We start from the raw sequence: 27,631 nt of genomic DNA on the forward strand, positions 1-27,631 counted from the left end.
CCCGATGTGCATCTCCAACTCCAACAGGATCTGGAGCGAGCATTTGAGCTCCATCTCGCTGCGGAGACAAAGAGATAGCCGAGGAATCAATGACTAAAGTAAGTTTTGTCGTCCTCATGAGACACTAAGGAGAAATACACCTCACAGATTTATTTTAACATCCACCTACAAGAGAACCGTTGAAGAGAAAGTCAAGAGGAACAGCATCAACAGAGGCAAAGGAGAACATCAATAACTTTGCTATATCATCAAGTTAGAGTCCACAGGGGGAGTGTGCTGAAAGAGCCTGGAGCAAATGAAATAAATCTTTTCTTCGACTTGGCCTTTGTACACACAGGGAACTGGTATTTGCCACCAGAGGGAAGGAGTGTGAAGTGTGGACGGAGGGGTGTGATCTGGGCTGTGAGCAATGATAACTATACTCAGACTGAGGACTGTGGTGATAAGGTCAGGTAGGTGAGGAGTAAGGAGACCATACATGATATGTGGGTGAACAACAGCTGTGCCGAGGAGAGCAGGACGCAATAGTTCTGTTAGTCTTGGATAGCAGACTGCGACTTTACATATTTACCATTGTTTAAAGGGCAATGGATGTTATTATCCTCAGTATAAAATGTGAAACAAGTGGATTCAGAGTTACAGGAATGTGACTAACCTGTACATAGTAAAGAAGGAAGGGATGTTAAAATCTCTGAGTAGCAGAAGCGAGGGCAGCCAACCTTCAACCAGACCCTGGTTAGCATGGAACCCTGTGTTAAAAAAAACAAACACATGTGTAAGAGATGCACGATAAGGTTCTTAACAGTCTTAACAGCACCACAGAAGATATTTCATTTAGATATAAAACAAAAATCAAAAGAACACCTGATCGCACAGTGAAAACACCACCAGTTCTCCATTTGGGTAGTTGTAGGAGTGTGGTAATATGATATAATAATGTTATAATAAAATAACCAGTATCCATTTTCTTAGTCGATGATAAATCCTGATTGGTGCATGGAATAATGTGACATTGCCGTTTTTTCAGACTGAGCTGTGCCCATTTTAAACCAGCGAGCAAAAAAAGGTCTGCTATTATGCTAATAATAATAATAATAATAGCATGTCTCATAAAGCTCCCCTCCTGGAAAAGCCCAGTGTGCTCTGATTGGCCAGTTTTTCGGAGTCTTCTGCATCTGCACTCTTTGCGTCCCTGCACAGTCATACGGCATGCAACCAGAAAATGACTGTAACTGCACTTTAGCTGCACTTTCTACCTATACATAGTATAGTTGTGACATCACAACCATACAGAAGTCGTGGCGGCTCATTTAAAGACACAAAGACAATATGGATCCTTTAATATGAGTAACCAAAACTGTGCTCAGTTTTGCAAAAGAAATATTGCGTTCATGTAGGATCCCATCAAGCATAGCTGATTGGAAAAATATGTTTTCAGGGCCTTTTAATTTAGAAGCTACTCTTGCAACATACAAACCACCCTGAATAAGTCGGCTGGATGACAGTCAGGTTGCGCTTGATTAGTCTCCAACCGGCCATCTCTCTCTCTCTCTCTCTCTCTCTCTCTCTCTCTCTCTCTCTCTCTCTCTCTCTCTCTCTCTCTCGCTCTCTCGCTCTCTCGCTCTCTCGCTCTCTCTCTCTCTCTCTCTCTCTCTCTCTCTCTCTCTCTCTCTCCTCTCGTTGGTTAGAATACATATCTATCTGCATATGTCACTGACAGTTAACCTAATTTTCAGTCCACATGACAAAGTTAATCTGGCTCCAAACAGGTTGACTTCAGCTGGACTGGAGAAAGTTTGTTGTAACTTAACCTTGCTGAAAATTTAGAACATTCTGATCCAGAGAAGAAGTCTGGCTACATTCATGCTGGGTTGTGTTTCATAATCCTTCAGCATATTAACTGACAGATGTCACCTTCCTCTGGCTCCGATTTTATCAGTAGTATGTTATGGGTTTTTTCCTAGGCAGCAGGATAGTGTGGTGAATAGCTCGCCCTTCAACCAGATGACTGAGGTTCAAGCCACCATGCCAGCAAATACTATAAATCCATCCGGCTTTAGTGTCCTTGAGTAAGACAAAACCGGGCAGCAAACAGAGAATTTCCCCGTGCTGATCAATAAAGTCTCGCGTTATTAGTTTATCCAAGAGAACGACGTAATCACAGCTTAAATTTCAATCAGCATCTCGAGAAAAAAAACTATGCACGTTATGAATTTATTAATGCGTCAGCTGTTCATGACATTACTGGTGTGTATAGCAGTTGCAAGAGCGTTGGGGCCCCGGAGCATGCCTCAGAGGCAGAGAGTAGTACAGCCTGTGATACCAGCACACAGATGGTATCATGTTATCCGCCGCCTGACGCTTCTTTCCGGGGAATTCAAACTGCAGAAAGAGAGGATTTTGATTTGAATAATGCATGCCATGATACGACCATCCCCAAGGTTACAATTCTCATCATGATAAAACATTTAACATGGTAAGCGTTTAGGCTTTTAGCCCTTCAGGAGATAAGGTGACAAAGAGACAATGCAGTCTGAATGTTGATGAGTGCAATTATTGCCTGGCCATATGTCGGATAAAGTTGTTGTTAATTGCAATAAGTTTTAAAAATATGAAAATACAGTTTATTTAGAGCCTGTTTTCAATGATCTATCTTTGTATCAATGGCATGAACGCCCTCCATCTCATATTCTCAAAGGTGGAAGTCGGATTTTTTACTACTTTCTAGCAGCCTTTTACTCTCTCATGCTTTTTGTGACTTCCTTTTTATTCCTTTCACCTCGCTGCCTGCTCCCCTATCACTTAAACAGTGTCATAATGCAGTGCTCTGCCAGCTTTGCGGTATGAAACGCAGCCAGGCACTCAGACAGTTTACTTGCGGGATGACTGATTCCTGTATATTTAGCTGCAGTGGAGCCTGCAGTGATAACTGAGCCAGGGGTTATGGGTGCAGTTGGATCGCGCTTTACGGCTGCTTTAAGGCGTTAAAGGGTCGGAGACCAGATACATTGCAAGAGGTTAGGAGGTGTAGGGTTCTAGTGTCACTTTTAATGAGGTGGTTGTCTGTGGAAATGGATGGTAGATGTCTTTCAGTCTACTGGCTGTTTTAATAGTACCAATATTCAAGTATTAACATATAGTATTAAGTATTAAAGTATTACACACGCACACGACTGGGGCTCGCAATGTTCATCAGAGTGAATCAGATGGGGCTCAAAAGGGCAGCTTACCGACATTATGCTGAGTCCAGCAATCAGAAGCCAAACTCTTTCCCAGCTGCTCCCATTAATCACCCAAATCCCCAATAAAAGTCTGGCGCTAATGAATAGGCCAGATCTAGTGAGTCTCCTGGTCTCTCTGTTCTCTGAAAGAAGTAACTGTCAAATGAGCATAAAGGGAGACAAGTCACTGGTTCGCCAAGACATCTGACCACTTAAGCTGAGCAGTTTCTATTTATAGCCGCAGCGATCATTATGTTCTTCACTGTTTGATTTAAAAGCATTCAGAGGTAAAAATCTCCCTTCAGTTGACTGCTCTCTTTGCGTACAATTTCAAAACGATATCACGTCACTGCCCACATACTTCCACGGGTTCTTTACGTTGGCATAGATGTTATGCAATATATCCAGCAGAGGGAGGCTCAGTCAAAAGTTTCTGACAACAGCAAACATGGTGACAATAGAGGACGTCGTAAAGAGGAAAAAGCGTAGGCAGCGTGGTAGACGGAGATGGTCTGTGAGACCTTTCAATACATCGTAGATATAGAAAACGTTCAAAATTGACCCCCATTCGTTGTGCCATTTTTAGTCCATATCTGTGAATTTTTAGAAAACGTGCAAAGATGAGTACGAAATGAACACAGAGTACAGACAGAAGGTACAGCTATCTTACATTGAGCATAAATGAGCCCTTACTTTTTGTTTGTTAATGTTTGGCTGAATGTTCAAAATACCTACCAGGGTGAAATCCAACCACTAGGTCCGGCCTGGCTGCTTCCTCATTCTCCACCAGCTCTTCCCAGAATTGATGGTAGAGGCCCTTGTAGGCGCTGATGTAGACCTTCTGCCTGGGACCAAACGCCCTTAGAGGAGGCCTCATAATGGGGCCGTCCACCACCTCTGGTCCCACCATGACTATCTCTATGCCCTGGTGACCCGGGAACATGTTGTTCAGCTCATCATAGTCTGTCAGTCTGGCTCCCATGGTCTCATTGTGGGATGCCCCTGCTAAGTGAATAGTGATTGGTTTAGCGCGCGGGTCAAGGCCAAAGTGTCGCATGGCCATCCCAACTGCGAGAACCCGAGATAGGAACTCGCTCTGAATCCTCCATAACGACTGTTGTAGGTCAGAGTCATCAGGCCTCGGTCTGCTCGCGTTCTTCCAAAGGGTTGTCATGTTGTCACCAGACAAGATGGCGTCTAGACGTGGCGTGAGGTCCCCCTGCATGGGAAGCCAGTCGTCCCAGTTCTTCACCTCAGCAGCTGACTTGGACCACTTCTCCGTAGGGAATGGGAGGTCTCCTGTGTGTGTGGCAGAACATTTCTGATCCTTTGTGTGACACAAAACTGAGGGCACACATTAGTGTCGATTCTGTCTGGTGAGTTAACATAATGTTTGAAGAGCAATCAGAGAGACTCAAAGGCTGAGGAACTTTAATTAAAATTTCAAAAATGCACTTGTATCGCACTGTTACTTTCTGTCAGTTTTTGTCTCTCAGGCATTTAATTTCTGAAGCTCATCTTTAAAATATACTGTCTCATTAATGATGATGAATGCTTTTTTGTGTTTCGTGAACTCAAACAGCTATCAAGGCGTTTCGACTGCACCGCCTTTTCATTTCTCACCAGTGAACATCAGCCACTCCGTTAGTCTGTCAATGGCCACCAGGCGTAGCTTTTTGCAGGCCTTTTTGTGCTGAGGCCAGTCCTTTCTCTGACAGTCTTTGGTGCAGTAGTACACATTCAAGCACCTGTGAGAGAAAGATGGGGGGAAAGCAATGCAGATCATTTAAACAGAGAGAAACAATGCAAGGCATACAGAGTAAAGGAACATTTAAACAACTGTGACAAAGTGGTGCACGATTCGCTTATTATCCTCAAACTATAACTGTCTTGTACTAATTTGTCTGTTGGTCGGTCATGGAAGTTTGCTACAGATACTCATGTTGCCTACAGAATGTTTTATAATGACTTTGGTGGTCCTCTGACTTTTCATCACCGCTGGGAATAAAAATACTTTGGTTCATGAGCAAATACTTGGAAAACTAATGACATTCCCATTAGCATTGTTGCTGACCGATCCGTTCCGTAAATATGAGTTGTTCAACACGTGCAAAGATGGTCGAAGTTAGACATTGACCTTGAATGGTTGGGTCAGGACAGCCCATTGGTCAGGGTAAGACTTGAGCAAATTGTGTTTCTGCTAAAGATCTAGTAATGATCTTAGCTGTAGTGTGATTAGTGCTAATTAGCAAATGTTAGCATGTTAACGTGCTGAACTAAGATGTTGAAGATTGTAAACATCATACCGGCTAGCATTGTCATTATGAGTATGTTAGCGTGCTAATTATAGCGTTAGCTCAAGCTGTAGATGGTGTGGTTCGGGGAAATGGCTCGAAGGAATCTGGAGGAACTGTTAAATCATAACCTGAACATGAGTGAAATAATAAGTATGTATTAGTAATGGATTGTGTTATTGTGTGAGATATATCAAGTTAGCCTCTGTATTGCTTGTTCAAGGACATTTATAGCACCTTATATTCATAGAAACTGTGTTTTTGTTACAACTTCTCATTCAGTCGCAAACTCATGACACTGGAGATGAATTCTGTCTTGTTATGGGGGACAACTGGCAAAAACAGCCGCAGTAGGTAGAGGCTGGAATGTATTATTGATTATACAACCTCTTTGAGCGGATGTGGGCTTTTGTGTTGTCACACAGTTTAAGTAGCGAGGTAATGTGTTGGATTAGAGGTCTGACAGCCAGCGCCAGTTGGTGCTTTGGGAGACTATATTACTTTACCTTGCAATCATTTGCAGCCTCCGAGGCACACGCATTTACATAAAATCCTTTATCAGCCTACGTGTTCTGTCACGACACACTTTGGCCATACTAATCCTCCAAAGGAGACTTACAAAGTGAGACAAAACAAGGTGAGAAAACAAAGATAGGGTATAAAACACTTCTGCATAGATGCCTCAGCTTTAAGAGGACTAGACAAATGTTCATCAGGCTAAGACTGAAAACAGTGATGGAAAGTCACAAGCGGGCACTTTATTGGAGTTAATAATGTCAAAGGTCTTGAGGGTTTTACTACCAGTACTTTCTGAGAGAGGCAGTGGCAGCTGACAATTTCAAGGGAACACACAAACAAGACCGCATGAGAGAGTGTGAGTCCGAGATAGAAAAAGAGCACGACACAAGCTAAATTGATCCATTTTTTTTGTCATTGGATAATCAATCTTTGAATTTATATTAAATTGTACATTTAAGCTTTGATATGTGTATATGATCATGGAGAATTTGTTGGGAGAGTCATGCAAATAGTTTGAGAGGGGGAAAAGATGTTTCTCCTCTGAAGTAAAAATGTAAAAGTTAGTTGGCTCAGTATATTGCCTCAGACCTTTACAGAATTTTATATTTTTGTGCTTTCACAACCAAACTTGCTACTCCAATGTACCAATTTACTTCTCCAAACAGTGTGTTGGTTGTCATACTGCACATGCTAAACTCATGTCCTAATGTTTAAATTTAACACTAATTTGACTTTGCTCTTAATTCAATTTCATTTCAATTCAATTTTATTTATTGTGCCAAATCATAACAAAAGTTATCTCAGGACACTTTACAGAGTAGGTAAAGACCACACTCTATGACTTATTTATGATTTACAGAGACCCAACAATTCCCCCGTAGAGTACGGTGGCAACGAAAACCTTCCCTTTAACAGGCAGGAACGTCAGACAGACCCAGCTCTGTGGAGGACGGATATCTGTCTGCACCGGTTGGGGAGGAAGAAATGGAGAGAATAAGAGAGAAAAGACAGACAGATGGACAGAGAGGGACAAAGACAGACACAAAGACAGACAGACAGACATGCTTCCAGAGATGCAAGCAACCACAAAGTAACAGTGAGTGAATAGTGATAGCTAAAGCAATTTGAATATGACTTACAAGTTATGGCGGTTAATACAGCAGAACAGCAAAGGGGGGGGGGGGGGGGGGGGCAATTTCTCTCACCCTACTCTGTATTGACAATAAAAGGGTTTCAACGTCCAATCGCTATAAAAATGCAGTTCTTGCAGAAATCTCTAAAGGTCAAAAGTTGTTGATACCAAATCACGACAGAATTGTTTTTCTCGGGTTCTCATCAAGGTCTTGGTGTCTCAATGATATGGTGATGATAATGGTATTTTAGCATTTTTATTGATTCTCAAGTGGTCAAAAATGGTTAACTTTTGCACCCGCTAAAAAGACAAAAACGGGTCTACCGTGGGTCTCTAAGGGTTAAAGTAGTTATGCGCAGTGGAGACGGAAATGGCAAATCCATGTTATTCTCTCCTTGAAATATACTCTGTGATGTTGGGGCGGCGGCTGTGGCTTGGTGGCAGAGTGGGTCGTCCTCTGTTCGAGAGATTGGTGGTTCGATCCCCATCTCCCCCTGGTCCACATGTCGAAGTATCCTTGGGCAAGACACTGAACCCCGAATTGCTCCCCGTGCTGCGCATGGGTGTGTAAATGTGGTGTGAATGGTTAGATCAGATTAGATGGTATGTAGATGTCCACTGCCATCAGTGTGAATGTCTGTGTGAATGGGTGAATGTGACAGACACTGTGAAGCGCCTTGAGTAGTCAGATGACTAGAAAGGCGCTATATAAGTACAAGTCCATTTACCATTTACCATGTTGTGACATGATGAACAGCTCTTAACAAGCTACAGATGAAACACAATCAGGAAGCTTAGCTATATTTGCCACTGGCCAATGTCCACGTCTGTAGAGCTGTCCACACCCCGGGGGCCTGTCAGTCTGTCGCTGATACTAAGGCAACTGGAAATGCTTCACATATGAGAGTTATTGGAAAACAATGTCAAAACAACATCCCAATCAGGTGACGATAGAGCCTCCCGGAGAACCGCGTAGGTTTCAGTGGCCGAAAATATTCTGATCACCAACAATGATTGATGTTAATTTGCGTTAATGCTACTCACTTCACGCAGCGTTTCAGGGTCTGACCCTCAGCGAGATGTGCTGGGAGTTTGTTGCAGCTGGTGCAGAACTCAAAGGTCTCCTCCATCTTCTTGAACATCTCCTTGTAGTTGCGAAACGAGATTCCTTTAGACTTTCCCTCAACGGTAGCCCTTATTAGAATGAGACACTTAGCCAAGTACGACATGTTCCAAGAATTTGGTAGAATCTGATTATGATATAAAGGTGCAAGAGCAATTTATAATGAATATGCCATATAAATGAATCAAACATCTGAGCTTATAACTCATCCGTTCTTAGTTTGCATTAGTAGTTGTTACCTGTATTCTCCGTAGTCCTTCATGTTGAGCTTGTTGAGAATCACCTTAGAGAGCCCAGGAACGCCGGTGTCCAGAGAGTAAAAGCCAGACAGGACAGAAAAGACGCTGTCGGTCCGTGGAGCGTCGGGCTGTGGGAGCGCCGGGATCTGAGACGCCATGTTGTGGCCTTCAAAATCGATTCGAGGTTCTATCAAAAAAAGTATCAAAACTCTCAATCCACAAAGAAATGCACTCAGCCCGTATTCAGAAACTGTGCCTTTAAACGGGCTGTCAGGACTTCTGGACAGTTGTGAAGGTAGTGGTAAGTGGCTGAAGACCCGTAAACACTGACCAATCAGAGCAGACTGGGCTTCTTGGGAGAGGCAGACGCTTAAACAGAGCATTTCAAACGCACATTCCTCATAGATTAGTTTGTATCGCGACACCATGTTTTTACAGAAGGAAGAAGGTCTTTATTAAACCCGGCTGGGGGGAATTCAGTTCACACACACGCACATACACACACACACACACACACACACACACACACACACACACACACACACGCACAGGCTTGACATTGTAAACATCAGTGACAAATAAAATAATTATGTTGTCATGACTTTCCAATTGTAAAATTGTGTCACAGAGTATTACAAAATAATACGTTTAAGTGTCTGATAAGCCAATAAGCTCATGAATCTGTGACTTAAACTGGACGTGGGTCATATTTCTTACAGCTACCTGAAACAACACCAACATAGCCCCCCCTCCCTCTCCCCCTTTGGCATTCTAAGACATCGAGTCCATTGTGATTTGTGGTTTCTGGCAGACACAAAGCAGAGTCAGTTGGATTTGAGGGACAGGGACCCCCCACCCCATCAGGTCACACTGACAAATGAGAAGAAGCAGGGCTGGAAATGTTGACTCTGGTGGAAGGACACACAGTCCTGGGCTCACAGAGGTATTTGTTCTATGCACCCTGACAACAACCCTCACAAGTCACACTGCAATGGCACAACAGAGATTTTCACCCCTATTAGAAGACTCCAGACAGGGGTTGAAACGCTCCTCCTGATAATACATCTCTGCTGCCAGGACTGACAAAAGCTATTTCAGAACCGACGATAACATTTTTAAAAAACACACGCACACAAAGTAAGCTGTATCACATTTTCAAGTATGACTTTTTCTAAGGACACGAGAGAGTATAGATTTCTATTCTCAAGACAGACATAGGTATCCCTTCTCAACATATGGTGTGAGGCACACACACGCACACACACACACTATAGACCGAAGACCTTCGTATTTTAAAATACACCCTAAGGCCTTGACGACCCTGATGACAGAAGCTCTCATGACAAGAGGATCACACTCATTCTCAAACAGGCATGTTCTTCTGCCACTTGCATGTCACATGATTTATTTACTTGGCTTAATATGTGGGGGCAAAAGAGGGGAGGAGAAATGTGATCATCCGGTGGTGGTCCTCTTAATAGCTCATGTAGCTCGTTTAGTCTTTTTGTTTTTTATTAACAACCATTAAAACCATGATTTGATACTTTATCTAAACCCAACAGAAATGAAATGAAACGTATCTGTACACATTTTCTTCCCTGTTCATTGCGATTAAATGTAACCACCGGTCTCTTAAGTACAGCAGTGCTTACCCTGGGCTTGAAAACATGCCAAACTGCATTTAACTCCTTATTTTACCACGCCGATACACTTTTCTAGTCAGAATGCTGCTTATTTGAGGAACTCTGTATCTTTTCAATTTCATAGAGTGTTGCTAGGGAATAATTTAGCCTTATCATGTCTGCAGACTAAATTGAAGGGCCTATATCTAATTAGCTCTTTCATATCTACACAGCACAGGGGAGGCACAGAGGTTGGAAATGAACAGATAACCCATGAGAGGTTAGTCTTTTTTTTCTTGCTCATCTCTCCTCACATATGTGACCATGACACTGTTACACTGCTAAGTTTTTAGCATGCAAAGTCTGCCCGCTGACTAACTGACTATCATTATCACATTTTCACCCTGCCTGGCCGAGCGCTCCAGACTAAGGATGATAAAAGACACGCACAGATATCTTGGCAGTCTTACCTTTGGTTCCAGGCGAGTTCCCTTGAGGTGATTCTTGAACTTTCTTGGTAAAATAAAGTGATTGACTGCTCCTTGTGTTGAATATCACTACCTCATGGAGTCTCTTCTGGGATCAGTGATACACTTACCACCACAGAGCCAACATAGCCAAGGGTGGGTTGGAGGGGGGGCTACTGGGTGAGAGAGGGAGTTGGCCTTGGAAGAAGATGGGGGCCAAAGAAGAGAGGAGTGGAAAGCAAGACATTTTTAGAAAATGGGTGGGGTAAAGGAGAGGTGGAGCATCGGAGACAGGAGACACATAAACATAAGGTATCAATGAGATATTATATATATATATTTTTAAAAACGCTTAATCTGCCGGGACTGGGAGTTAATTGATGAGAAGAGGCAGATCACAGGGCAGAAAATGAAGAGCAAAGAGTAACCAAGGGTAACAAACACATCAGAAAGTTGATTTCTGGGGGAAAAAAGTGCACAATAACAATAATTTAAAAAAAATATTTGCAGCTTGAGCGCTTTGACATTGGTTAGAGCAGTCGCCCTATTAAAAGAGGCTGAAGGTCCTCGAGGCAGCGGGCAGGGGTTCGACTCTGACCTGCGGCCCTTTGCTGCATGTCTCCCCCCCTCTCACTCTTACCCCATTTCCTGTCAGTCCTATCTAATAAAAGGCTTGAAAAATGCCAAAAAAAGAATCGTTGGAAAACAAAAGTATAATAAATGGAAAAACACAGTTTGTAATGACAAAGTTGCCTTAATTTAAAAAAATTTATTTGGTCCATCGGAACCTGAGATTGAAAATTAAACATACATGTTTGTACACATATACTCATATTCTCCCCCCAGAAAAGATCAATAAAATATATATATCACATTCATCAGAGTTCCATTTTTTTTTCAGCATTAGGTTTCATTTTTATTGTTTCTACTATCATACTTTTTACAAGTTTAAAAGGGTCAGTTGATTTTATTTCCCCTACCTATTTTCTATCTTATGTGTGGCTTAAGTTTGCAGTCTATACAATTTACAAGGAGGGACACCAGACAAAGGAGCGGAGGGAAAAGGCGCTGTGTTGGCCGGTCTGTGAATGACCAGCTTGTCTCTGGCTGCAGCCCCTTTAGCAGCAGGGGGCGCCCCTGACGCACAGAAAGAAAAGAAAAAATCACCACCACAACTTCACAGAAGAGGAGTAGGTTCATAGGACACCAGCAAGAGCCAAAATGACAATTATGACAAAAAGTATAAAACAAAACAAAATCTCATGTAAATGTAAAGTGATCCAGCGGTGACACTGAATGTTGAGGTGTCTCGTCATTGCAGGTGTTTCAGTGCAAGTTCATTTTCCTGTCAAAGCTATTCCCACTGAACTATAGCCATACGAGTATCACATTCCTTTATCTGTCATAGATCAGTCCAGTATTCAGCAATATTCATTTGACAACAGGCCTGCAAATCACTTATATCAATAAATTAAAGTTCATAGCTGCTTGGCTGTGACCACGCACACTCACACAGGGAGGACACATTACACATTATGTTTCTTTGGAAAACATATTTACAGTTACTTCAACTTCAGGTTTCGTCAAAGAAACGTACACGCTGCTGTATTAGTTTTCTTATGAGGCGTCCTGAAGGTGTTCGTGAAGTGCAGCCTAGAAGCCGCGGTTGTGCACAGTAAGTGAGACTGCAAGCATTCGGGACACAGTGCTGCCATTTACCATCAACGCTACCAACAAAAAAGGGACAATGCTCATGCAGGGTTGCTGAGTTCAGTGAAGCGATGTTTAGACTCTTTATGATCGTGACATAAAAAAAGCTTTTTTTCTTCCCAACAATCATTCATTGTAGAGCCATTTTCAGCTTTCAAGTTTTTCCCTATTTCACTACACAATAGTAAGACATCAACTTTGACTTGAAAAAAAACAAACTCCCACTCCATCCTGTAACTATAGTACCACGTCACTTTTCCCATCTGATAAAAAAAATCTATGTTGCCATGGTGAGGACTGAAAGACCCTCAGTGAAGCAGGAGTAATGGCTTTGACACTGGAGAAATTGGAACAGACAACTGAGTGGGGGCCCTACGTAAAAATAACAGCTGTAGGCAACCCATCCTTGAAACGACGCAGACGAAACTGAACTGTTTTCTGTGTCACAACATGTCTCAGGGGTCCCTTCTCTCTCTTGTTATGTGTGCACACAGTCTGACAAAACGGTAATCTGCTTTTACACAAGGACTCTTTCCTGACGCTAATGTGCGGTCGGTGTAATCTTGTGGGAGGAACGGCCCAGATGCTTGCGCCGCACCCAAGCAAACAAAAAATGGTCCCTGACCTCCCAAAGTAAACTCGGCAGCTCCGTCGTAAGAGCTCCCCTATGGCGGACTGTCTGTTCAAACAGCAACTATCTCCTCTGGTGCTCCCTAAGTACACTAACGTGTGAATCAAAATACTGGTGAAGTGTGAGAAACAGACAAATACTCACTGACCTTCAGTACCAACAAAAAGGATCAGACAAAAATTCTGGGGTGTCACAATCCAACAGCGCAGGAAGCAGCATTAATTCAATCTCTGTAACGTCCCCAAGTGTGAATTTATGCGAAGATATAAAGAAAATCCTGCGTGCCTGAGGGGGAAACTACAAAGCTGGTCATGTAATGACTTGCCCTCAAGCGTTTAGACCGCAACACTGATGCTAAGTGAAAATGAGTTAAGGTAGTGAAGGGAGTAAGGGTAAATTGTATGTTAGTCTATCAAAACACTAGGGAGAGAATTCTATTATGTGTCAATGTTTCACAAGATAAAAACACAGGGTATTCCAGCTATCTGGGCAACACAGCTGCTGCAACATCAGCTTGAGGTTTTTTCCCTTGACTCCAGCTTACTCTACAGATCACGGTTTGGTCCTGAGCTAGAGAGAGCGCTAGACAGCACTGTGGTTGACGATGAAGAGCGCGGGACAGACAGACAGTACTGTATGAATGATGGCTTTTTCTGCTACTTCAAAAACACAAATATGGACAAGACGGCTACAAGGGCCGTGTATAAAACAAGTAAGAACCGACGTGCATTGTATCAAATAAAGAAAAACATGTATGACTATGAATAAAACAAGAATATGAGTTTGGCTCATTAAGTACCATTAAGAGGGCTGGGTGAGATAAACCCCCCCCTGTAGTCTCCTGTTTTGTTTGCCGTCGTCGTGTAAGTGTCTGGTTGCCGCGGGTGATTGGCTCATAGTTTGTGGGCCGGAAAATGGCTCAGTAGTAACGGCACTCTACCCTGACTCCTGTGAAGAAGGCAGGGTCATCTCCGAGCGTACGAAACTGAGGGATGGCGGTTCTGTGTGCGGCGCTCGTACCGAAAAAGAATTTTAAGTAGTCTGAACTGAATCCCGTTCGGTGCTTGACTGGAATTTGTTTCTCATGAGTTAAGTCCAGGTCACTCCATGTGGCCCGCTTGCCTCCTTTCATCCCGACATGGCACGTCCACTTGACAAGGGAGAGATTGTGTGTGTGTGTGTGTGTGTGTGTGTGTGTGTGTGTGTGTGTGTGTGTGTGTGTGTGTGTGTGTGTGTGTGTGTGTGTGTGTGTGTGTGTGTGTGTGTGTGTGTGTGTGTGTGTGTGTGTGTGTGTGTGGGCCGGATGAAAGCGTTTATGAAGCATTAGGAGGACAGCATATACACGCTGCTCATTTATGCTTTACATTCATGTGTGTGCTCATCCAAAAAGACACACAAATACACATCTCTCTCCGTGTTTTAGGCCTGCACGCGCCACTCATCCTCCCTTGTCTGGTTTTCCAGTGGTCCGACAGTTCATTGGATAATAGTCTGTGCGTGTATGTAAGATAGTGGGCGGTGGTCATAGTGGCCTGGGCCGGTGCAGGCCATCAATGTCCGGAGTGAGCTGGGGGCTGTGGGTGGCCTTGGTGGGGGTCCAGTCTCCCAGAGAGGCCTGAGCCGCCTTGCGGTGAGCCAGGCGGTGGGTGATGGAGAAGCCGGCATTTCCTTCTAGCTGTGATAGCACCACCAGCACCTGCCTGTAGAAGGAGACAGAGAATGAATGAATGAACTAGAGCCCACCAATATTTTTTACCCAAATCTGTATTCCAATTAATCAAAATAAACGCAAATGATAATATACATGTTTTTAAAAAACTCACTGGAAGACGGAAAAAGAAGACTTACTCTCTTACCTCCTTCAAACAAAAATAATTTTTTTAACAGTCCCAAAGTACAGCACGGATTTTCGAACCGCAAAAATCAAGCTAGGATTGGAGGATGTGAAGTTGCTTAGTTTGCACTTTAGAAGCTTGTTTATTCTGATTCGGTCTATTTTGAGAACAAGAGCAGGTAACGTCAACCCTAAAAACTTGCTTTCTTAAGGATATCGGCGTACACTCCAGTGAGAATCCTGACTATGATGCCCCAGAAGATGCTAAATGACTTCCCCTAGGAACTGACTGCATACTAATAGCAAGTGAGTAAGAAAACAAGACTGTGATATTATTGCAGAGGAGTGTTTTTATCCAGTGATGTGCCATAATGATGAGAAAATGACAATAAAAGCCATGCTCCTCATGCATGGTGACTTTTTACAGTTCCACATTACGTGGGACATAACTTTGAGGTGATAAGGTCGTAAATGTGCATTAATGTGCACTGTAATGTGTCTGTACGACTGAAACAATTCACACAGTAACTGCCCAAAGAACCTACATTCAGATAAACCTAATGATGTGTGAAAAGCTCCACGGTGCTGCATTTCGCAGGTGCGTACAACATTTTTCAGGTCTTTAAATCACAGGCTTTAATGGGAAGAGAACAATGGGGACCTGCAAAATACAAAGGCAGCTATAACTGCGCTGAGACCAGCCTAAGGTAGATTATTAGGATATATGGAGTGCTAATCCTCTGGGATCACTGCCGTTTATGGAAGCGTGTATATGGGGGTGGATGTTTGCCGCACCTGTACCAAATGTTCCAAAAAGAATTTAATCTCTCCCCTTGCAATCTATCTGGTTATTTTTGTTTTCCTTCAGGTGACATAGAGCTTGATGAATAAGGCTCTCAGAGTTGTGTGTACAGTCTGTGAGGAAGAGAGCGAATGTGTGCGCTTGTACCTGTGCAAAGGCGGCACGCTGTCGATGGTCTTGAGGCTGCCGCGCGTTGACACCACATTGAAGCTGTCAGTGCAGTCACAGGAGACGTGGAGGTAGTATTTGGGGTGGCGGTTCTCTACCACCACGATGAGGCCAGCCCAGCCGTGGGTCAGGTAATAGCACGTCATGCCCTCGCGGCCCTGAGAGCACACATGGATACACAGAAATTTGAGCTGGAAATAAGTTGTTTTTTCCCCCTAATACGACATATCTTGCGGATGCAGTGCATTTTGGTCTATTCAGGCAGCGGAGGCACTGCTAGGTTTGTACTTGTATGACTCATAAATGTGTTTTTTTTAATGGACTGATAGCTGAAAAATAATCTGCTGTCTAACGCAGGAAATAAGTTGTTTTTCACCCTAATACGACATATCTTGCGGATGCAGTGCATTTTGGTCTATTTTTGATGGACTGATAGCTGAAAAATATCTGCTGTCTAACTATTATGTAGCTGCAATCAGATAGGTACATCACTGATGTATTAAAAGGTTTCAAGACTGCATTCACAACCGTCCAACCGTCCTTGAAGGTGAGGTCACTTCAACCCTCATGGAGTGGCCCCACTGATCTCTCTGCAAGTGCAGCTTAACTGCTTTACCTGATGTCCAATGGACCAATAACCTAAAATATATCTGTCAGCAACACATGTATGTGCTCCAGTGTTCAATTTGTTAACGATAATTATGATAAAATGTGTCGGTCAATGATTTTATTTTTATTTTATGTACAGAGACCCATCAGAACCCCCACAGTGGTGGTGAAAAACCTTTATTTTAACAGACCAAAACGCTGGAGCAGACCCTAGGGTCTAGGCTCTATGGTGACTAAAGTCAGTAAACATATCCAAGTCAAAACTAAGATTCAACCTAAAATAGTTGCCAAATTGAACACTGATGTGCTCACAGTACAACGCACAGATTTTCTTCTGCCAATTCACTTGAGCCATGGTGGCTGTAGCTGCTCAGGCTGCACTTCCTGTGATTATTCCATCACACAACTGTTAGAAATGTAAATACACGACTTCCTGTCAGGACAGCTCAAATCCCCCCCTTTCTCTTTTTTTAACGAATATTGTAAAAACATTTCTGTTCGTGTAGTTTCTGCATCACACTCCCGAGGGCTCGGCCCACCTACTGTGAGCGCAGGCTTTCTGGAGAGCTGAATGATTTAATAAAGATGATCTCAAGTGCTTAAAAAGCTCTGTCAACCTCTGAAATACCAGCCAATGTGACAGCACTTTCAGGAAAGCGCTGTTCAGGAGAGCCAGAATAATTTCCTTGGGTGTGAGCAGCTGTATGTGTGTGTGTGTGTGTGTGAGCGCAGGAGAGATGATGCGCACATACCTGCATGCGTAAAGGCAGAATAGCATTCGAGATGCTGCTTATGAAATCTTAAGTGTTATCTCAAAGTAGCTTACGAAGTTGCACGCAAGCATTATACTCAAAGTGTGTGTGTGTGTGTGTGTGTGTCTTTTGGTGTGGACAGAGACATGTGTGCTCTTGTTCTGTGGTGAGTGTATACATGTGTCTCACCTCGTGTCTTTCGCCCTTGTTTTCAGTGAGGAGGATGATGGCGTCTGCCAGTGTTGTGGCCGTCGCCTCCACCTGCTCCACCATCACCTGTCGAGAGCTGTAGATGGCGAGGATGTAGCCGGGGAAGTCCTGGCTGGGCCGCCGCGCCGCCCCGCTGGTAGGACTGGAGACTGCAGGACGGAAAAATGCTTCAGAATAACTTATGAGTTATGGTAAACATGGTTACAGCTATGGATGAACTGAGTAAACATTCATCAGCCAGCGTCTGTAAACCTACTTGGCGTGGGTGGACCTCCTGTCCCGCTGACATTCATCTGCCAGTGGTTGAAGGCGCAGCAGACGACGGCGTACTCCCCCGGCTCCAGCATCACATCGCAGCCGACAAACTTCTTCACCGCTCGCTTGCTGTGGGCCAACAGGCGACCCAGGGTCAGCTTGTTTCCGCTGCCAAAGGAGGCACGAAACACCATGATGCACAGGTCCAGCAGGTGGCTGTCGGCTGTGTCCGAACGCCTGAAGAGGGGAAGAGACAGGTTAGCGCATACAAAGGCGGGGATGAAACAAACAAAACAAAACAAAAAACGCTGGCCTATTTACCTGCTTCCCTCCTGGAAGAGAGCAAACTCCAACGCCGTCCTCTCCAGCACGGTGAGGGCTGTGACAGTGACTGGCCCGCTGGCCTTGCTGGGGAAGCAGCCCTGTAGTCTCACCTCCTGCCAGTCTGAGTGGATCTTACAGATGTCCACAGAGTCAAAGTACCTGTGGGACGAAACGGATGAGACGATTGAGCTTTCTTTAGGACCCGTTCTTCTGAGACGCAAACAGTTTGACCGGCTGTCATGAGTTAAGTCTATTCGTATGCATCACAATCAAGTACTTAATATTAGCATAGCCCCCGAGGGCGCTGCGGTGCAAATACCATTTACCTTGCTACCATTTCAAACCTCCGCCTTCAAAGATGGAGCACCCCCCGAGAGACATTTTCTTCCTAGCTTTCAGTCTGTTTTTCATTGTTTCATCACTTTCTAACCTTGCACTGACAAACTGCCTTACATCTTGACAATCGAGAAAAAAATGCATGCTGAAGCTTTCAGTAGGCTTTGATCACTGGAGATAAATATGTCTGCTTTCTTAGAAGCCAGTTCTTGTTTTAACTGCAATAATCATTCTGAATTGTTCTTAACCATCAACATGAGCATGTTTGCCCATTTCCACACTGACACAACCGTAGGCAGACGTATGCTGTAGGTTTGTCACACAGTACAAAGCTAAAAGATTATTTGTCGGTCAGAGAAAACAAACGATCAGGGAGGGAAGGGAATTCTGTTCTAGGTCGCATACATTTTTCAGGTGCGATTGTTCAGGAGGACAGCGGCACATTGATCCCTCTGGATTTTATTTTGTTAGGCACAGGGGATATGAATAACGGCCGGACGCGCACATCGTTTATCTTTAAGTGAACCTGCTAACATGGTGGACTTTGTGACAGCGTCCATTGATCAGATGGTTCGCTTTTCTAGGCAAGAGCAGGCCCTGTCCACGAGGTAACGTTTTGGTAGTGTAGAATCAGGTTATTTACACAAAATATAAACTCTTACTGAAATGTTTTTGAAGGCTGGTCGCACAGATTCTCTCAAATTGTTTTTTTGGGGCTGCAATTTAGTTTTCATCCAGGTTTGTTTTTCGAAACATGATGGGTTCGTCCGTTTTGTTTTATGGCAGTCCCAGGCAACAACCCCTATTGGGTTTCAGGTTATTTTTCAATCTAGTTGTTACAGGCAACATTGTTTACTGACCTCCTCAAGGTCTGTGGCCAATGAAATGGCCATGCTTAAAAACAGCTAGAAAAACACCAGTTAATACTTGAGGCTGTGTGTGATTGAATGACAGGATTAATCTAATATGAGAAAACACACTGAAAGCCATTACAAGTCTAAGCCCCCGTCAGCCAAATCCCTGGCAACCAAAGCAACCACAACAAAAACCCACACAGTTCCATGATAACACCATGGTGTGGGTACCAGCGCGTGATGCAACACAACGTACAAAAAACGCTGTCAGTTTGGTGTCATTACCAGGTGGGTCAGCAAAATCAACAAATGCATGAAGTCACTAAGCTATCCATCACTTTTAACACATGGTGAAACTAAAGGTCATCAAATGAATGTTATTTCACCTGTACACAGTTAAAAGAGCTTTGACATTTTCTTCTCTAAACAACTGGTGCTGGGTAAATCTTTCTGTCTGGTATAAATACACATACACAGGAAGTCAAGAGTCTTACACTTTTAACAGCAGTGTGTTTGGAATAAACACAGCCACCCTGGCTCAAATGAATTAGCAGAATAAAAATCTGTTTCCATCATGTGGGCACAATGATTAACTCTGAAGCTGCCATTGAAAATGACAGTGCAAAAATAAAAATCACAACAATGACGATATATTATATTATATATACAGTATACACACAGTATATTACTAATGGCCACCAGAGGGAAGACAGGTCTGAGTGAATTAAGTGTTGTCTGAAATGGGTTACTTAATGAGACGATATCCATCTACAAATTAAGAATTAAAGGTCCCATATTGTAGAAAGTGAGATATCCGTGTCTTTTTTTATATATAATAAAGGAGGTCAGGTTGCTATATCAATTTTTTGAAAGTATCAAAAAGCTCAGTCCACAGAGAAATGCACACAGCTCGTATTCAGAAACTGTGACTTTAAATGAGCCGCCAGGACTTCTGTACAGTTAGGTCACAATTATAATACATATATCTATATATATATGGATATATATATAGTATGTGTGTGTGTGTGTGTGTGTGTGTGTGTGTGTGTAAAAAGTGTCTACAATGATGTTACAGTCATTCCTCAGCTGTGATGACGGTGTAGAGACGCTGAGAACACAGGAGACCTAGAAACACTGGCCAATCAGAGCAGACTTGGCTTTTTCTGGAGGGAGGCTTAAAGAGACAGGGGCTAAAATGAAGCATTTCATACAGACAGAGTATAACCTGAAAATGAGCATAATAAGGGACCTTTAAAGATTTTGTGGTGTCATTGTGGTTGTATCTGTCAGATGAAAATAAGCCCACCATTTCCTAAACAAACCTAAACTGGTTTCATGCAGACTTAATAAAAAACATAAAAATCAACTCTAAAAAAACATAAAAATCAAGTCTCTGTTAACATGGTTCTCACTTTATAAAGTCGCTGTACTCCATCCAGAAGACACCCTCACTGCTGCCATGAGCCATCAGCTCATGCCGCAGGTGCTGCGGCCAGTCTGTCCACTCGTCCGACCAGCTGCCGTTCCACGAAAAGCGACCCCACGGGTTACGCAGCCTTAACAACCTGAAGTGTGGCCAATGATGGACAGAAAAGGGGAGTCAAACGCATAATCCAGTTAGAGTGACAACAGCTTTTAGTCAATGCAGTATCCCCATCTCTGCAGACTCATTTTGCTCCTCTTATGGCTCATTGCCTACTTTTTAACAACCCATTTCATTTTTACTGCCGCTTCCCCACAGTGAGAAACCTGAGAGGTATAATGGAAAACCACATTGGAGAGTCCCCTCTTTCCTAAAAAAGTGCAGGTGAATCACTGTTTCCAAGCTGCTTTTCATCTCCTCTGGCTCCTAGCAGGATTCCAACTCATTTTAGATCAAGCGCTGTGGCCAAATCTTCCACTCAGATTGCTATATGGCAGTAAATTAAAGTGGTTGTGTGGGGCTCTTGAGCAAATTACATCTGGGATTTATGGCTACTCTCAACCTCCACTCACAGGTAGCACAAACGAAGCCTCCATTGTGTGGACTCACAATGCTGATCAAAGTGATCAAAATGAACTGGTGTGCACCTGGTTTCTATTGGCATCAAGCCTCTACCCCATTAACCTATGAATCATTCAAGAAGTGCTTTCACAGTGTGTACGACTGTTCAATCAATTCTAAACCTAGAGTACTTCTTTATGAATATGCTTTTTTAATGAGTAGACAAAATATGTAAGACATGTATTTCTATGAGATACACCTGCAAGACCGTTACAGTGAAACCTAATGTATGATTCAGTGGTTTCGACTATGAACTCAAAAACAGTCATGAATGAAAGATGTAGAAGGAAAAGGGATTAAAGGAAGGTTTCAGCCATAAGACAACGTGGATGAGGATTTTGTAAGGGCTATGGCACTATCAAGAAAGTATTTTTCCCTGTTCTATTTTTCCATTTTTAAACTTTTCTTTTCATGATACCCTCTAACATAGAAACACATTGATTATTTAAATGTTGTTTCTAAGCATAGACTGTATATAAAGATGGGCGACATGACAGTTCCTCAAAAGTGAAGCGTTCCCTCTTCTTTTAACAACACTCTGTAAGCTTTTGGGAGCTGAGGAGGCCAATTGCCATCATTTTTGAAAGCGTAATGTTTTCCCATTCTTGCATGATGTAGGATTTCAGCTGCTCAACAGTTTGGGGTCTCCTTTGGCATATGTTACGTTTCGTAATGCGCCAACATTTTGAATGGGTAACAAACTGGGACTGCAGGCAGGCCAGTTTAGCACCTGGGCTCTTTTACTACGGAGCGATGCTGTTGTAATACGTGCAGAATGTTGTTTGGCAAAAAGACGTTGTGTACCTGGCAGCATCTGTAGATATAAATATGTTGCCCATCAACGCCCAATCACTACTGCGCAGACTCCAAAATTACAAGAGGGCAGCACCCATATCCAAAACATTTTGGCTTCACTTTTGTACAGTTTGAGGAAGTGCAGATGTGTGATGTGTCCTCCATGTTTAAATATATAATTTCTTCATTTTACACAACAAACCTCACAATACTCCAATACCCATGAGCATTGGCTGATGTTGCTAAATAGATGTTAGAGCAAATCCTTTGTTGTTGCAGATGTGAACAAAACAGGAATCCCTTAGTTGCCAAACGCATCCAAAATCGTCCCAGAATTAAAAAAAGAGAATTGTTTTAAGCTGCAGATTGTATTATCAGTTTTCTCGACAGCAATAAGCGGTCACACAATTTGATGATATGCAATTTGATGTTTTAATGCCAAAATTCAGTGTGGGAGTCGTGGTTAATTTTTATTGTACATGCAGCCCTGTATTAAATTAACAAACGTAATGTTGAAAAAATGAAATAGCTGTACAGATGGAGACAGAGCAGATAGATCGATGTACAAAGAGAAATATGAAGTGAGCAGGATGGGAAAAGCTGGGAACTCGCAGACAGCCAGGTTATCACTCTAGTTCACATTCCTTCCTACCTGTAACCCTGGACATCGCGTACGTCCAGGATGGAATAGGCATGTCGAGGCCGCAGACCCAGAGACTCATAGACAACGTCATCTACCTTCATGTTACCTCCTCCACAAGATGCACCCATCAGAAACCTAACAGACACGCACAACACACAGTAGTGTAAGACATAAGATTCACTGAAATATCACCAGGAAACAAGAAATTTGCTAATTGTTTTCTTTTTCCATTTTTCTGACAGAACACACTAATTTCAACCTATGTGCTTTTTCGGCTTCATAGTTAATTATGTTAATTATTTCTTGTTATTTAATCTTTATTCAACCAGGATGACAGCAATACACACAGACACAGACAATCAACAACAAAACAAACACCAGTGATATCCCTGTTAATCTGTTTTTCAATGTGTGACTGCTGCTCCCTCTTCACTGATGCAGTGCAACTCGTCTTAGAAAGTATAGTTACTAGTGTTCCCATGGGTTTCTAGGTGGTTTCACTTTGATATATTGAATAATCCCACAGGTTTTCTGACAGATGGACCTACAGTTTGGCCACAGATGATTCATCCCCTTTGGAGTTCTGCTAGTTGTCTCTTGTTACTTTGAAAGCTTTCATATCAAAGTGCCGATTAGCAGACCTCTTTTATTACTCACATATGCTCATTGGCCTTCAGTACCTTTGTAATTCCTTAGTGTTTGTAGTTGTGATTAGAGAATATTCCACTGTTTTTCTAATGAAATGTTTTACTATTTATTATGTTGTCTGTTCACTGTACTGTACGAGAATATACCAATAGTGACGCAAGGAGGGTGAAGAGGTGAAAAGCAAGGCCAGCAAAGAAGATGTTCCTTCTCACCCTACTTCCACCAGAATTTCACCTCCACTCCTTCTCTTACCCAGCCTCCTTGGAGCTGAGCATCTTGGCCCAGATGAGATCTGTGTCAATGGGTTCCTCCCGAGGGTTGGTGGAGCTGACCTGGAGCATCAGGGAGTCACAGGGAGCCCCTGTCAGCGTGGCCAAGCCCTCAATGGCACGCCCTGCCTGCAGGGCAAAGTAGGAGCCATGGAGTTTGGCCAGAGCCTTCTCTATCAGCGCCACCCATAGCTGCTTCCTCTGGGCCTTGAATGATGGGAGAGAAAGAGGAAACATTTAGTCATGTCTCAGATATGAGCGTAGCTAACTTTTAACAGGATGTTGAGTTTGCTGCAGGGCTAGTTTATAGATGTTGGCTCTGAACTTGTTGGCTGTGACTCAAATGTTTAAAGGTTTCTGAACATAACCTCATAAAAAAAGGAATTATATGTGGTTTCTTATATCTGTTCTTATGTTATCATTACCATACACATAACTGTTCTCTTATAACACTTTGTTACATGCCTAGTCATCAGGTTGTAGAAATTCACCCTGCCCTTTGCCCTCTTTTATTACCTTTTCTTTAAGATGTAATGTTGGAGGCGCTAGGTAGTGTCAACAACTTTATGTAGATTCGGTATGATATGGTATGGTTTTACAGTATGTCTCTGCGTGTGCCATGTTTTGTTTCCCATTGTTTTATTTGTTGCATAATGCAATACATCATTTGTCCTGTAATTGACTGTTGGTTAATTGGACCTTCAGGTACAATCATCCTCTGTGGGGTCCTTTGAGACATGCTTGTGATAAAAAGCTAGACAATGAATTAGCTTGAACTTATATTATGAAGTTAATATTGCACTGATAGGCTGCAACTCTGTCAGTGAGGCTATTATGACTACTCTGAACCGGCACAAAGCAACTCACGGATGCCCTTCTTACTAATAAAGCCTACGTTTCAGAACACTGCATAATCAACTGCATTATCACTTGGCAAAACTCAATATGCACACAGTGAAACTGGAAGCAACCACACACTACTAACAGAATCTATGTAGCAGATAAAAAACCCCCTGCTGTGCCCCGCTTACGTGAAGCAGCGTGTGTCTAAGTGACACTCTGGAGCCACGAAAAGCCTTATCCGACTTTTCAACCTGTAAACACACTTTGATGTGTGTGGAGTTCCCCCTTTAAAGCCCAGACACATCAAAGAACTTGTGGTGACCAAGGCCTACTGTCGTGTCGCCTCACTTTGCCTGTGTCTTAGTCAAAAAGTGCTCTTGCTGGCAATTCAACATGCTGTATGAGCCAACGGTGCACCACAAAAACTAGGGCAACAGATGCTCCCCAACGACCCGACAGTGATAGACAGTCGGCCTGGTGTGTCAGGGCCTTAAAGGGTCACAATATGGCACGAGTGAATATAAAAAGCCTGTCAGAGGGTCTGCATGTATGAGCAAGTTGTTTTGGTCTACTGTATGTATTTGCTATCCAACTTTACTAACCTCTATGATGTGGAAGAGCCATTATATGAGCAGAATATGGTATATTTCTGTCTAAACCACCTTTTTCTATTCTGCAGTGTCTATGCAACCTTTGACATTAATAGTGTATCTTGTCCACTGAATATCTATGAGCATCTATTTTCTAATCCATTACTTCTCCCTCTATATTTCTCCCTCCAGGGCTTCTCACAATATCCCTCTCATCTTTCCTGACCTGGGAGAAGAGGAGGTAGCCATAGTCGTCGCAGGGCAGCATGTCGTCTACCAGTACCGTCGTCCACGTCCCGTCTTTACATAATCGAACCTGGTAGGCCCCCTCTGGGCAAATGGTCCGGGTGATCATCACCCTCTCCACCAGCTCCGGTCGCTCTGCCAGCACCGCCAGTGCGCTCAGGAACCTGGAGAGGAAATAAAAACTCAATGAATCGGAAAATGAAAATGTCGGCTCAGGAAGGACAGACGGGTGAACAAGAGGATGTGACTGAAACAAAGCCCAAAAGATAACCTGCATTAAGCGGTGAAACAAATGGAAAGATACAAATGATCAGCTGATTGTGACGGACAGGTGGACGGCTGAATGGATGCCCGCTTTAGTTGAAAAGACAGGTAAAGATAAGGAATGTCGACTGACGGATGCAATCAGAGAAAAGAAAACAGACTGAGAAGCAGCCGTGAGACTGTAAATGTGGAATTAGTAAAAAACAAAAAAGGTAGCAGCAGGTTTTTTTTTTACATAATTTGCCCTCGTTGAAAATCAATCACATTTGATGAGTCAAGCCTCTATGCCTTCTTGTTACCTCCGCATTACTGTTAATTCACCCTGTAGCAAAGATAAACTGGCTCGTCTCTCCTCTTTCTCTTTGTACGCTGCTGACTCACAGCTGATCTTACAGTATACTGACCCCCTTTATTAACAACATAACTAAAGCCCCTATCACACGTGCGCTGTAAACCTGAAATTATCTCGATCAGCATTTGAGGACGCACATGTCAGAATCAGCTGGATTGGACATAAAACGGACTTTACCATGACAGTGTCCTGGTATAAAGTCTGTGTACCGTCGGATTGAGCCCATGGTGAATAGAGCAGCTTGTTGTCCGGAGAACTCACAGCGAGCGAGCGGGCGCGTTTCTATCATGCAGCTCGCATGGAAACGGAAAAAAACATCCGAGGGTAAATGGAAACGTTATTAACAGGAAGACAGGAACAGAAAATGTCTTACTGGAGAGATAACTAGATTCAGGAACTTCTGTCAAAATTGTCAGACAAACTCAATGACTGACACAATGCTGCTACATGTATGAAAGGGATACCTCGGACGACGTCGCAAATGATTCGTCGGACAACACACTTTTGACGGTGGTAGTACTGTTGCATTATCTACAGATAAAAGTAATATCCCTTTCAGTCCGGCCATAAACGTGTGTTAGCGCAGCAGCCGTTTATAGACTGAAACTCTTTGTGTGTGTGTGTATTATTAAGGCTATATCCCATCTGTTAGAGTGGCAGATGAGTGATGCAGATAAGCCTATTCATCCGCTGATGAAAAACCAATCGGCTGCAAAGAATCAAATAGAAATCCAATTGGCCGTGTCATAATGTGACTCTTAAGTCAGCTTGTACTCAAGTACAGGGGTGACTGGCACTACTTTATTCTGCTGTCATTGGCTAGCTGTTGTTTGCTGGTTTATTAGGACAAGTGTGTGTGTGTGTGTGTGTGTGTGTGTGTGTGTGTGTGTGTGTGTGTGTGTGTGTGTGTGTGTGTATATATGAGAGAGAGAGAGTGAGACACAAATTGGGGTCACATCCTGTCGGGAGTGAGAGGTCTTGGCCTTGGGGATGGTTATTTTTGATAAGCTGTGTGTGCTGGCAATGGAGCGAAAAGTTGTATTGGGACAATTTTGTGTTTCTTTGACACGTGTAGAGGTATTTGGTGGATGGTAACACCCACACACACACACACACACACACAGTACCCCAAAGGACACAAAGAACAAGGGCAGGGAGATAAAGCATGTGTCAAGACTAACATTCCCGTGAATAATCTCCCTGTCAGGTGTATCTGTACACCTGCCCAGCTACACCCTGCTTCTTCTATCATTTAATTCCCGCATTTTTCTTTCACCGTCTCTCCATCACTGTCTCCATCTCTCTCTTCACTAGCTTTAGGCTGCAGTGTTCATCTAAAGCAGGCTGTGACAAAACCTTACACAGACGTGAAATATTATCTGTTGTCTGTTTTGTATTCCTCCGACCTATCCCAGGGACTGAACAGAATAAAAAATACCCTCTTACTTTGGCTTTATTCTTGTTTGTCCTAGGTTGAAGCATTGATCATTTTTCCTACCTTTTTCAAAGTCTGTTTGTAAATGAATGGTCTGTCTCCAGATTGTTCAAAGTTATCGAGACTGATTAGTGTCCTGCTCGGTTCTGACAGCTCACCAGCAGTTTCCGAGCAAGCCCTGTAGGATGTCAGAGGGCCGTGGTGTGCGGAAGACGGACCACTTGACACTTCGGTCTTTGAAGTTGCTGCAGTTGATCTCGTGGGGGCGGAGCCACTTTTTGATTCGCTGCTGGACGCTGTCGCCCTCGGGGAAGCCCACAGAGCGAGGTCCTGGGGGGAAACTGTCGTCCACAAAGTTCACGGTGTTCTGAACAGGGGGCGAGGGGAGACAGAGGAGAGT

The 27,631-nt window shown here is 43.3% G+C and overlaps 2 protein-coding genes across 2 annotated transcripts in view; both read right to left on the reverse strand.

The window, feature by feature from the left end:
- Positions 1-10,759, reverse strand: part of mss51 (MSS51 mitochondrial translational activator) — a 12,425-nt gene extending 1,666 nt beyond the window's left edge. Inside the window, exons 1-7 of the mRNA XM_083932948.1 lie at positions 10,621-10,759; positions 8,529-8,715; positions 8,211-8,360; positions 4,845-4,969; positions 3,957-4,520; positions 656-749; positions 1-58 (exon numbers count right to left, since the gene is read on the reverse strand). The exon at positions 1-58 is cut by the window's left edge and continues 1,666 nt beyond it. Coding sequence (XP_083789074.1) covers positions 1-58; positions 656-749; positions 3,957-4,520; positions 4,845-4,969; positions 8,211-8,360; positions 8,529-8,686 — 1,149 coding nt within the window. The 5' untranslated portion in view covers positions 8,687-8,715; positions 10,621-10,759. The remainder of the gene's footprint in view (positions 59-655; positions 750-3,956; positions 4,521-4,844; positions 4,970-8,210; positions 8,361-8,528; positions 8,716-10,620) is intronic.
- Positions 10,760-14,141: 3,382 nt separating this feature from the next.
- Positions 14,142-27,631, reverse strand: part of capn15 (calpain 15) — a 35,983-nt gene continuing 22,493 nt past the window's right edge. Inside the window, exons 3-12 of the mRNA XM_083933284.1 lie at positions 27,390-27,598; positions 25,161-25,344; positions 23,485-23,708; positions 22,594-22,719; positions 20,515-20,667; positions 17,910-18,071; positions 17,590-17,825; positions 17,313-17,482; positions 15,742-15,920; positions 14,142-14,658 (exon numbers count right to left, since the gene is read on the reverse strand). Coding sequence (XP_083789410.1) covers positions 14,481-14,658; positions 15,742-15,920; positions 17,313-17,482; positions 17,590-17,825; positions 17,910-18,071; positions 20,515-20,667; positions 22,594-22,719; positions 23,485-23,708; positions 25,161-25,344; positions 27,390-27,598 — 1,821 coding nt within the window. The 3' untranslated portion in view covers positions 14,142-14,480. The remainder of the gene's footprint in view (positions 14,659-15,741; positions 15,921-17,312; positions 17,483-17,589; positions 17,826-17,909; positions 18,072-20,514; positions 20,668-22,593; positions 22,720-23,484; positions 23,709-25,160; positions 25,345-27,389; positions 27,599-27,631) is intronic.

The sequence above is a fragment of the Echiichthys vipera genome (assembly GCF_963691815.1).
Source record: "Echiichthys vipera genome assembly, chromosome: 18".
Classification (NCBI taxonomy): Eukaryota; Metazoa; Chordata; class Actinopteri; order Perciformes; family Trachinidae; genus Echiichthys; species Echiichthys vipera.